Source organism: Plecotus auritus, assembly GCF_963455305.1.
Source record: "Plecotus auritus genome assembly, chromosome: 2".
NCBI lineage: Eukaryota > Metazoa > Chordata > Mammalia > Chiroptera > Vespertilionidae > Plecotus > Plecotus auritus.
In genome coordinates this window covers 15,652,512-15,664,776 of record NC_137771.1, presented here as the reverse complement: position 1 = coordinate 15,664,776, position 12,265 = coordinate 15,652,512, and the positions used below count along the sequence as shown (strand labels likewise).

Genomic DNA, 12,265 nt, shown 5'->3' with positions numbered 1-12,265 from the left:
CGGGGCAGGGAGGGAAGCCCTCTGCCCCCCCACCATGGGTCCAGGCTCCCAGTGCCCGGTGAGGGCCCTGCGGGGCTCCTCGCCCGCCCAGGCCATCGCTGGCCTTCATTAAAAAGGAGTCTCCCACAGGATCCAAACCACCGCCCTGCCGCCCCCACGCCAACTGCTCTCAGTTCTGTTTCTGGGCTGCGTGCTGAGGCCAGCCCCACAAATAAAAGCCATCACTTTTCGCTCTCTTTTTCCCTTTCTTTCTTTTCTTTTTTTTTTTTTCCCAAAAGACAGAAAGGCAGCCACAAGATCCTCTAAGAGGCCGTGACATCATGGCCCAGGTGACCACCGCCCAGCCAATGGGCCAAGGCCGCGAGCTGGCTTCTTGCATCCTGTGAGCTGAGGTTGGGTTGACACTGTGAAGGCCTGGTCCCTCAACCACAGAACCACAAGGCCAGGCCCTCGGCTGCCTTCGGGGCCCTGCGCAGGAGCTGGTTGGCTCCCGGTCCTCCCCACCCCCGGGCCACCCTCGCACCCACTGGAGCCTGGGCTCTGTCGGGGGCTGAGCCTCATTCATTCATTCCCCGTGGCGCTGGTGCTGGTGTGCTTTCCTCTCGCTGCCCTGCGAGCTCTTCCGCCCTGGCTGCCCGAGGCCCCTTCCCGCCATCTAATGATACACTCTGCATACGCTTCTGTTGAAAATTTGTGGCTAGACATTCCTGTGGGACCGAGAATCCAAATTCTTGGGTACAAACAGAAACTTACTTTCCTTGGGGATTTTTTTTTCCTCTCTCGCTCACACACACTCTCGCGTTCTTTCCTTTTTTCTTTTTTGTAACAGTAGGGGGGTGGGGGGGAGACAAAACAAAACAAAACAAAACAAAAAAACCTAAAAGCAACACCACCACCACCACCACCCCTTTATTTTCAAAAGTAGCTAGGAAAAAATAAAACAACAGCCAACCAAATCAATCCCAACCCACCCCCCTGAAGGGCCGAGTTCTCGCCTTCCTCAGCGCGGGGCATGGCATCAAACAGCATCTTCGATTCCTTCCCGACCTACACGCCGACCTTCATCCGCGGTGAGTAACTATTGCCCAGGGCGCTGGGCTGGTTCTAGCGGGTGGGAGCTGTGGCCAGGCCCCAGATCACATCCCTCCACCGACTATCCCGGCTGCCTTTAAGGGCACAGCCTGTCCACCTAAATCCGCTACCTAAATCTGAGGTGGGAAGAGGGGTGGGTGGTCTCCTGGAGCCAAGTAGACTTTTGTCCTCAGCCGGTGGGGACAGTTGGTGGTGGGGGCAATGGATACCACAAGACCTCAAAGGGCAGATCTTGGAGGGTTCTGGGGTAGAGGATTTGGGGGGTGTCCCTGTGACCCGTGGCTTCCTGCCTCCCTCACGGGGCTCCTGGGTCCTGCAGCCCCAGCCTCTGGCCCTCCGGAGAGGTTGGATTCCCCCACCTGGGCTCAGGCAGCCACGGACGCAGGCCAGCTTCTGAGAGCCGTGGGGCAGGCAGCAGCCAGGCTGCCCCTGCCTGAGACCCCCCTGAGGACCTTCTCCCCCGTCCTCCAGATGGTCCCTGGGGTGAGGGAGCAGCGGGAGGGGCGGGAGGCTGCAGGCTTTCACTGAGAACCGTGTCGCCCTGGATGGCACTGAAACGGCCTCGCGTTGGGGGAGCCGGCCTCGGGAAGGTGTGCAAACTTGGTTACAGAGGACGAGAAAGTGTTTCTGGGCAGCTTATGCCTCCATTCATTCCCAAGGAGACCCAAATGTCTGGGTTGAGTCCTTCAACAAGGATAGGGGTCCAGGACCCCCAATGTAGAACCTCTGATTGAGGCTGGAACTCAGGGGGAGCCTTTCTCTGATTCTTTCTGGTCTGTGGGGTTGATGTGCTGTGACCTCAGACAGCCCCCTACTGCCTTCCCCACCCCTTCCCAAGCAGGAGCCCAGAAGGGCTTGAGGCACCTGAGATTAGGGGTCAAGAGTCCCTGAGCTTGGGTCCCAACTCAGTTGCTGTCTTGCTGAGTGTCCTTAGTCAAGTTACTTAACCTCTCTGTGCCAAAAACAGAGGCCCCTCTGGCTGTGACATGCTGAAGATCTGAGGCTAGGAATGGACTGTGTCTGAAGGCAGTGCCTCTGGGCTGGACGTGGAGATCAGCTCCCCTCCCAAACGAAGGGGCTGATAGGGTGTGGGGGGCTGTGTTGCTGTTACCCGGCTGAGATGGTAAAGTCAGTCTGACTGTTCGTCTGCCCTTCTGCCCGCTGCTAGCTACCGGACCTGGGCGGCTGGCTCTGGGCAGGGACCAAGGCACATTCGGGTGCTTATTGTCCAGAGGGCTTGCCTGATGGCAGGCCTGTCCCTCCTCCCTGGAGAGAAACTGAGGCAGGCTGTGCTGAGTGGGAGGAAAGGGGGGCCTGCCGTCCCTGCCGAGGGGGCACTCCCACCAAACCTGCTGGTGGCTGCTGACAGCAGCAGCCCGTCCAGGAGCCAAGAGCCGTGGGCTCTTTCCTTTAAGCTGCTCCTATTATAACGCTGTTCCCTTTGTAGTCCTTGGAGCTAATTAAAGGCAGTTCTGTGGCAAGAAAATAAGAGTTTATAAAAACCATTTGCTAGGTCTTTGTAATCTGTGTTTATTTCCCCCTCCATGAGAAAGATGAAGAAATGTAGAGTCTAAAACAAAGGAGCACTGGGAGACGGATGAAAGGGCTGACCCACCTAGAACGGGCTCCTGACGCCGTGTAGCCCAGGAGATGGGAGATGGCAGACGCGACACGCAGGGAGAGGGAGGGGGGAGCTGGCGGATGGTGCCCAGTGTGCGCCAGAGGCAGGAGGCCCTGGCAGAGCAGGCGGGTCCCTGGTCACAGGGACATGGATGTGTTTTCTAGGCCTGGGTCTGGGGTCTCGGGCTTTCCCTGCAATTCATGGAGCGGTTCTGTCCTGCCCACGTCTCCTCCCCAGGTTCCGCTCACAGCTCACGTCAGGGATCTGTCTCCCGGATCCTGCCTCCCTCGCAGGGCTGCAGCTGCCCATCGGTCCCCACGGAGATCTGAGCTCTGGCTCCTGCCGAGCTTGGCTCCACACTGCCCCACGCAGGGTCCTTAACCTGTTCTGGCCCACGGACCTTTCTGGAGTCTCAGGAAGTCTACAGGCTCCTCGGAATTGCATTTTTAAAGGCATAAAATAACCTCCATAGGATTACAGAGGAAACCCAACCTTTGGAAAGGTAGCTAGCAGACTGTAAAAAAGCATGCTTGCGAGATCGTGACCACATGACCCTTGAGTTACACGGGGAGCGAAGAGATCTCACAGAGCTCCAGCGACTGCCGCGACACAGCGGTGACGCATGAGGAGCGTAAACAGTAGGTCGAGATCATCTGTGACAACCCTAACGACACTGCAGGATATCTGTGCTTTCCCTGCGACAAAGACCCTGTGGTTTGAAAAGATGCTACATTTCAGGCAGAGGTCAGTGAAAGGAAAGAAGTCCGTGTGTTTCCTGCCCAAGTTCCCAGCCCCCTGAGTTCTGAGTGAGCAGAAACTCCTGTCCCTCAGTAGGCAGTGATGGAGCCAGTGGGTCTGGGACGTTACCCAGAGAGTGTCAGCCTCCTGGATTCCCAGCTCCCACCTCTGACTGTGGAATCAGAATCTATTGAGTGGGCGTGGGTGGTTCTGAAAGGCCCCCAGGCTGATTCTGACGCACAGCGTGGGCAGGTTTGGATACCACTGACCGGCCTGCCTCTGCCACCATGTGCTGTGTAACCCCGTCTGAGTCACTTCACCTCTCTGGGCTGCCGTTCTTTCGTGGGTAAAAGGGGAACCGTGAGCTGGATTTGATGCCAGCCCTGTGTGGCCTTCCCTGTCTTCATTCCCCCAGCCCCCACCCCCACCAGCCTGGTCGCCAGCGCCACCACCAAGCTCCTGCTCCCTGCGTCCCCACAGACCAAAGGGAGGCGACTGCTCTTTTGTTTGCACTGGGGGGTGACGCTCTAGCATCTTACCCATCCCCCTGCCTTCACACCCAGCTAGTGACAAGGGGTCTCTCCGCGCCACCTCTGCCCAGCCCCTTTGATGGCAGCTCCTGAGGCCGCCACCCTGCACACGTCTCAGAAGCAGTAAGGCAGACCCCTGGGTCCCCTGACGGGTCTGACTCCTTGTGAGTAACATCCAACAACTGCCTCCCCTCCCCCGCCCCCCCCCGCCCCCCCCCCCCCCCCAGGTTTGTCTAACTCGGGAGAGCAAGGAGCATTCATTTTGAGTCAGGGACCAGAGCTCCCCTCAGCTCACCGTGGAGAGGAGGCCTGGGAAAAGGTGGAGAGGCGTGGATTCCTCCCTGCAGCAGAGGGTGAGGAGGAGACAGCAGAGAGCAAGGCTTAACGCCACGAGTGGGCAGACGGATGGCAGAATTCCAGACCCTGAGATGGAAGGCCTGGGAGAGCAGGGTGGCCCAGGGAGCCGCTGGGTCCTCAGCACTTCATCCTCCTCCCATGTCTGCTCCCAGGCCTCTCCCAGGCGGGACAGGCGGGACCTATTCTTCTCCCTGACAAATGGGGAAGCTGAGACCTCATGGCTGTGGCTTGGCCACACCGTGACGATCTATGGGCAAGTCCCCTCCACTCTTCGGGCCTTAGTTTCCCCATCTGACAAATGTAGGCAATGGCCTTAGGATGCCTCCTCGTGGGCCCGTCCACAGCTCGGTAAGGGCCAGCACCTTTATCCTGAAGGCCCATGAGTCTCTTCTCTGCATCCCCTGGGGCGACCCCTCACAGCAGGTCCCCCTGACAACACGCCTTAGCTCACCCCCAGAGACAAAAGTGCTCTCCCCAGGACAGAGAACCAGAGACAATGGCCCTCAACTACCACGGGCAGGATCTAGAAAACCCGGTGTTCATTTATTCATTAATTCCACAAAAGCTTATGAAGGAGTAGAGTGGCCAGATTCAAGCTTGGGCTCTAGAATCAGACTCTCCTGGTTCAAGTCTTAACTCTGCTTTCACTCGCCGTGTAGCCTGGGGCAAGTCACTTCACCTCTGTGTGCCTCTGTTTGTCCGTCTGTAAAATGGGGGTGATGATTCTACCAACCCCACGGAGCCCTGGAGAGAATGAAATGGGTGGGCTGCCTGGCACAGAGTAAGCGCTCAGTCAGTGTTTCCATTACTCTGAGCCTGGCCTTGTGCTGGGGGCTCGGGTACGAGTGAGGTGGACTGGGCCAGGCCCTGCCCTTGAAGAGCTCATGGGCTGGTATGAAAAGAGATGGGTAACTGGAAATGGCACTGGGGTGTAATACATGTTATGGGGGGTGGGTTGGAGATCAAAGAGGGGTACGAACCCACATTGGGGCAGAGAATAATTTTCCTGGAGTAGTGACACTTGGCTGAGCCTTGCAGAGTAGGAAGTGACAGTTGGGGGTGGGGGTGGGGTAGGGGGGAGGCTGTCCCAAGCAGAGGAATGGCCTGGGCAGAGGCATGGAGGCAGTAAAGACTCTGAGTGCCCCCTGGGATGGCTGAGGGCATGGCATAGGGTGGGGTACTGGGGGGTGGCTCTGCTGTCGGGCCAAGGCTCTCTGAGCAGCTGTTGGGTAGTCGCCGGCAGCTCCTCCCGGAAGGTGCCTGGGAGAAATGGAGAATGGCCTCTGAGGGGTGAGGCAGGCCTGCGTGGAGGCAGGGGTGCACAGAATGGCCCCGCAGACCTCGCTGGATGGTCTGACTCAGGGGTCACTGTTCAGGAAGGAAGCTGTCCAGACCAGAGGGTCAGTCACTGTGCCCCTTCCTGAACTCTAGGCAGCGGCCAACAGCAGGGACACTCCCGGTTCTGAATGGAAAGTCTCGAGTCCCGGGCACCCCAACATGGTGGGTCACCTGAGCGCGTCCATGGCAGCCTCCCCATCCCCCACCAACCCTGGGAGGTGAATGGACCGACCGCCAGCCATCGCACGACCACCATGGCGCTCGCCTGGCGCCACCTCTGCCCGGACCCTTTGATGGCAGCTCCTTAGGCCGCCCTGCACACATCCGTCTCCCAGGACCACCCTGCGTGTCCAAAGAGCCCCCCAGGCTGGAAGGGCATTCCTGAGAGCCCCCCACTAGCCACAGGGTCTGGGCGGGCAGGAGCGGGCCCCACACAGTGGGACTGTGTGTCCAGGCTCACCGCGCCCACTACGGCCAGCGGCCCCACTGGGCACATAGAGGGCCCATTGACGGTGCGGCCTTGAGGTGGCCGCATCAAAGCGGAGGCTTGCTCGGTTACCTGAGGGGGTGGGACAGTTTACAGAGGGGAGGGGGGCCGCGAGATGATGCCCCTAGCAACTGGGCCTGAAACCCTGATCTTCCAGAGGCTCTGAGAGGCAGGAGAGAGCACGGGCCCTGACTCCAGCCCGTCCAGACGCCTCCATCACAGGGTAGCGAGGCCTGGGCTCAGGGCTCGGTGGGCGGCTGAAACACCGGCTCTCACTCCAGCTCCTGGGGACGCCTCATCTGCAGACCCTTCCTCAAGTCCACCCCTCAGAGTGGTGGAGTCTCACCCAGGCTCCGCGACTGAGCTCCACACCCTTCGGCAGGAGTCTCCCCAGGCCCACCGGCGGCCACAGGGAGCCCTGGCTCCCGGCTTCCAGTCCTGGGGCCAGCCGGGGACTCGCCAGGCCAGCCGTTCCCACCTCAGTGCTGAGTACACAGGGGAGGGAGGGGCTGGCTTTAGCCCTGGGTGGATTTCGAAGCCAGGCTCCCTCACCGGCCTTGAAATAGCACCTCCTGGAGGAAGCACCTGACATAGCAGGGGGGCGGGGGCGGGGGCGAGGCGGGGGTGTTGGGAGGGGGGAGAGCAGGGCTCAGGAACTGGGACTGGGGCTGGGAGTGAGACTCTGTCAGGCCTTGAGAATCACAAGAATCAGGAACCGTGAGCAAATTCAGGAGAGGCTCGGAGTTCCAACCAGGGGTCGCATTCGGCAACAGGAAAGCGGACTTTTCTCAGCTCCCTCGGCTCCACCCTCTGCTTGGCACGTGGTTGTGGAGTCGGACCAGACTTGAGGTGTTTATACCTGGGTGACCCGACCTGTTAATTCCCCTCTGAGTCTGTTTCCTCCTCTCTGAGGTGAGGCCGGGGCACTGACCTCAAAGGGGGTTGCACAGAGTGAATGTGACCTGCCCGGGCGCCCTGAGGTGGCACCTGGTAGGCAGTGAGCACTCACACAGCATGGTTAGCCCCTTGGGCCCCTCGGCATGCCTCCAGTTGATCGCTTGCCACTTGGCAGATGTTCCCTTGGCTCACCCCCCTGCTCCCTCTCCAATACTGACCCCCCCGCCCCTGGTGGGCACAGGGGAGACTGTAGAGGGACTGCCAGGCCCCTTGTCAATGGCTTCCGGAGATGGCGGGGAAGAATAGGTGCTCTTTGGGGAGGAGGCAACATGAAATGCCTGTACGAGACCCAGGCCCCACTGCTTTCTCACTGCGTGGCCTTAGACGGAGTGCTTCCCTTCTCTGAGCTCAGTTTTCTCATCTGTTAAATGGGGAGAACAAACAGTCTCCCCCTCAAGGCTTGTTGGGTGGATTTCATGCAATAATGTACGTTATGTGCTTCTACCGGGCCAGAGGCAGAGGCAGAGGCAAGCCCTCCAGAAATGCTATAGTCACTTTTTAATAATTTACTGTTCTATGTTCGCCCTCCTCCTGGCAAAAGAGGCTCTCCGCCTCTGAGCAGAATCGGGAAGGTGGGGAACCTGGCCCTCTCCTCCCGAACCCAGCCCTTCGGGGAGCTTCCCAGGCCCTTCTCCTTCTCCCCTCCAGGCCTCGGAGGGCCCACCCTGCCCTCACACACCCCTCACCTCCCACTTGTCAGCAGGGCAGCCCCGGGAAGCAGGATGGAGGGAGGGAGGATGAATGGGCGAATAAATGAATGAACCAACGACTGAGCAGCCGCGGAGGCTTCCAGCTTCTCCCTTCACTTCCCCCTTCGCCGTCCGGCTTGTTCTTTGAAACGCTTGCTGGTGAGAGCCTGCGCTCTCACGTCCAATCGTCCAATCGGTACAGCAGCATGAAGGTTTAGGTTCCTCTTTGGGGTTTTCTTTTGCGTCTGGGAAAAATGTTTTTGGCAAAAGGTTCAGACTTACGTGTGGGCGGAAAGGGCGGGTGCCATAACTTATGATTTGCAGAGGTGACCAAAATCGGGCCCCCCTCAAAACATCCTTCACTGTGACATGGTGACTAAAATACCGCCGTGAGCACTCGGCCCCTTTGGACCGAAGCGTTGCCCATCTGGGCTTTTTTTTTTCAACACGCAGGGCCTCTCTCATGCGTTCTTGACGCTGAGTGCACCTGGTCTGCTCACCTTTGTTAAGGGAGGAAAGGTGGCTGGAATCCAGGGGCGCTCGAATAGACCCGAGGTGGGGTGAAAAGAGGGCCATGCGCCACACTCAGCTTGCCTGGTGCCCGGTGGCTGAGGGCCAGCACTCCCTGAGAGTTTGCCTTCGGCCTCCCTCAGTGAACCTACGTTCTGCCGCCGCCCCATGGGAAAGCAGGGGCGGAGGCTAGGCCTGCTCTCCCCGATGGAGGAAGTGGGACAGGAGGCTAGACCTGCTGACACGCCCCCCACAGCTCTGCGGGCCTCCTGTCTTAGGAAGACGTGTCACGCCCAGAATGGCTGGAGTAAGGAGCCCCATCCTGGGGTGGTAGGAGGCCCAGGGGAGCGCCTGGTCCTCCTCTACAAGCAGCCATATCCCTTCCCAAGGGGACAAGAACAGGCCACCTGAGAAAAAAGACGGGAAGGAAAACACTAAAATATCATAGTTAAGGCTACACGTGCACTAGTGCCTTATTTCTAATTCTTTCGGTGATTGTGTGTTTTCCGAACCTCTAAACACTGAACGTGTATGACTTGTAGATTTAGGGGGAAAACTGTTGTATTTTTCAAAGAAAGTAAGTGGAAGAGGCAGCCCCACCCTCCCAGGAGCAGGTGAGCTAGGCCTCCCCTCGGGACTGCAGCTGGGCCTGTTCCTGCTCATCCAGGGCCCTGCTGGCCAGCCCTCCTCCCCCTTCCTCTTCCCAAGTCGCTGTGTCTGCCTCTTACTCCCAGCCCTGCCCTATCGGGCTGTGGAGCAAGGGTCTGCCGTGCATACAGCAGGTGCTCAGGAAATGCTCGTGACTTGCAATGTGCCCCCAATCTGGAGACAGTCTCCCTGGAAAGGGCTGGTCTCCCTGGGTTCTCACATTCCCAGTGCTCAGGGCTGAGGATGTGATACAGGCCAGTTGGTGCTGCTGATCTCTCAATAGACATTTATTGAGCATCGACTGCATGCCACGCACTGTTCTACACAGGGGATCCGGGAGCAAACAAAACCGACCAAGGGCTCTCCTCCACGAGCTGACATTCTAGTGACAGTGGAGAGTTTGTCTCAGGAAAGCACCCAGTGAGAGAGGCCAGCACACCTCTGGCTTGTGCCCTTTCTGTCCATGTAGAATCTCAGCCTTCTGGGCCTTCTACAGATGCCTCCTCTGCAGAGATGAATTAACAAATAGGCTCAGAGGAATGCGTAACCTGATGAAATTAACATTTAAGAGCAGAAAAGGCCATGAGGGAGGGAGAAAGGGACCATATTTGTTGACGACTTACCAGGCACTGGTTCCTTTGTAAGCATATCTCTTTTCACTAAACCTCTACAATAATCCACGCAGTATGTGTCATTGTTAATATCCCCATTTCATAGATGGCAAACTGAGGCTCAGCAAAGGCAAGTAACTCATGCAACTAGTAACAGGTAAAGCCCAGATTCATGCCAGGGTCTGTCTGACTTCCAAGCCACCCAACAAAACTCTCCCTTCTACCTGGCAGACGTTTCTTCTTTCTCAAGGCCCAGACTCACTACCTCTATGGAGCCCTCCCTGGTTCCTCCAGGAAGGTGATTCATATCCTCCTGTATGCCAGCCACCAAAGCACCATTAAGCCCTTCTCCAATACCTCCAGAGGTTTCCCAGAAAGGGTGGACTCTGATATAGGTCTAGAATAGGAACATCTGAGAAGGAAGAAACATTGGTGGCCCAGATAGAGTGAATGGCATGGCAGAGGTATGGAAGAGGTTGGGGAGGAGGTGGGCCAGGCCTGGAGGTTGGGCAGTGGAGGTCCAGGCAGGATCTGAGCTGGGCAGTGATGTGGGGCAGAGAATCCCAGGATGCACTGCGCTGCTCTCTGAAATAGGCCAGTGTAGACGTGCACCTCGAATGCGCGCATGCGTGTTTCTGTGTGTGTGTGTGTGTGTGTGTGTGTGTGTGTGTGTGTGAACAGAGACCACAGGGGCCCTCCTGCACCAGTTGCAAGCCCTATTTTTATCACTCTCTAGACACACATCCGGGCAGCCAAAGTACACTTGTTCTCGGGTGTGTGGCGTGCACCACGGGCGAGCACGTCTGTGGTCTGACGAGGACAAGGGCAGCGGTTCGAGCCGTCAAAATGGGACCCATCCTGAGGACAATCCCAGGACCAGTGCCCACAGCACAATCTGTAGGGCACAGTGCGAAAGGCAAATGCAGAGCCCCTGGTTCAAACATTAAGAATTCCAGGATGGTTTCAGCAGATGGAGCATGGGGCTCTTCTAAGCCAGGGGCCCCGTGCGGTTGCTCGGCTTGTATGCCCAGAAAGGGTCCTGCCTCCACCAGCCCTGGGCTGGAGGGGCCCTGGGCCTGAAAGCAAACCCCTGTCTGCCTTTCCTTCATTGGTCTTTATGTCTTTGACTTGTGCAGGCTCCCATTCTTCATGAGTCCACAATTAAAAAAATAATGATAATGACTTAAGCCTTGGGCAAAATCATACCTTGAAGATTTTAGAAAAGCAAGAACACTGGGGGAAATATAATCCACAACATCCCGCCACACCTGCATTTGGGCTGCAGCTCACCACCGGAAGGGCCTGGGCAATTTAAAATGAAAGTCTGTTATCTCAGCACCCAGGGAAAACCACTAGCATGGGGCGTATTTCCTTCCAGGCCAGTTTTCCGAGGGCCTGGCCTTTGCCAGCGGAGGCCCTCTTCTCTCCGTGGGTGGGGCCATACAGACACGTATGACGTATCCACTACCTCTTCAAGACTATTAATAATCACTGCGCCCGTGGGCCCGCAGAGCAGCACGGTCCCATAGCGCTTTCTGTGAGGATGGCAACGTTTCATGTCCATATCGCCCAATACTGCAGCCACTTGCAGCGTGTGAATACCCAGTACTTGGAATGTGCCGGCCCAGAACTGAATTTTCCGTCGTTTCATTTTAATTCGTTTAATTGAAATAGCCACACGCAGCTAACAGCTACCGTGCTGGATCTGGAAAGGGTACTTGTCCAACTGTTGACCCAGGTTACCTCTTGGGGTGAGATTATGGAGTTTCTCATTTGCCAACTCGACATGCTTGAAAAGTCTTATTAGACAACAAGAATGGATGCTTTTAGCAACCAGAAGAAAGCTACTGAAGATGTTACGTGTTTGACACAGTCAATGTTATGGGGGAGAAAATAACTTCAGACTTTTTAAAAGCATTTCGCCTGGGAGGACTGACCCTGGCAGAATGGGATCTATTTTTATTTTTCCTATGAATGTACAGCAGAAAGAATGTGGCATTTAGAATCAGAAGCTGTGGCTTTGTCTCCCGGATCTGCCACTTACTGGCTGTGTGGCCACTTAACCTCCGTGAACCTCAATTTCCTCATCTGTAAGATGGGGATATCGATGCCAGTGACCTCCCCAGGCTGCTGTGGGGACCGGATCAGACAGTGCAGGTGGGAGCGCAGGGGCCCAGCTGAGCCATGGGAGCGTGGTGTTCTGGAGATGGTTTCTGTGGAAGGGAGCCTCTTATCTCTGCGAAGGGAGGGACTCGCAGCTCTCGCTCCTCTCTGCCATTTCCTAGAAACAAGGAAGTGAGGGGGGCATCTCCCAACGTGTGTTCAGCAGATGTTATCAGGTGTTAAGCAGAAACTCAGGGGCTCTGTGGCCCAACAAGACTGGGAATGGCTGTACCGAGCATTGTTCAACAGGCTGTTTTGCTGCAGAACTTTTCAGAGCCTCTGATATGCTAATGGACGTAGGCTTCTCCCCCTGGGCTGGGGTGCCTCGGGGAGCCCACTTTGGGAAAAGCTGCTCTAGGGAGAGCTATGAAATCCAGCGTAGCTACAGGCATCGAGAATTACCTTTCCAAGGACCTAAGAAACAGCCTTGAGACTTGAAAAGGAAATATCCTGGGTCCTAAATACAAAAAGGAAAAGTACAAAATTGGGATTAGTAAATGCATAATTGTCCAGGAAGTAGAAAT

General features: G+C 56.8%; 1 protein-coding gene across 1 annotated transcript in view; it reads left to right on the top strand.

Moving 5' to 3' along the window:
• Positions 1–997: 997 nt before the first annotated feature.
• The window catches only part of RUNX3 (RUNX family transcription factor 3), a gene marked incomplete at its 3' end in the record, with an annotated part of 59,027 nt that continues 47,759 nt past the window's right edge, over positions 998–12,265 (top strand). The window contains exon 1 of the mRNA XM_080654282.1: positions 998–1,070. Within this exon, the coding sequence (XP_080510408.1) occupies positions 1,013–1,070 (58 nt within the window). The 5' untranslated portion in view covers positions 998–1,012. The remainder of the gene's footprint in view (positions 1,071–12,265) is intronic.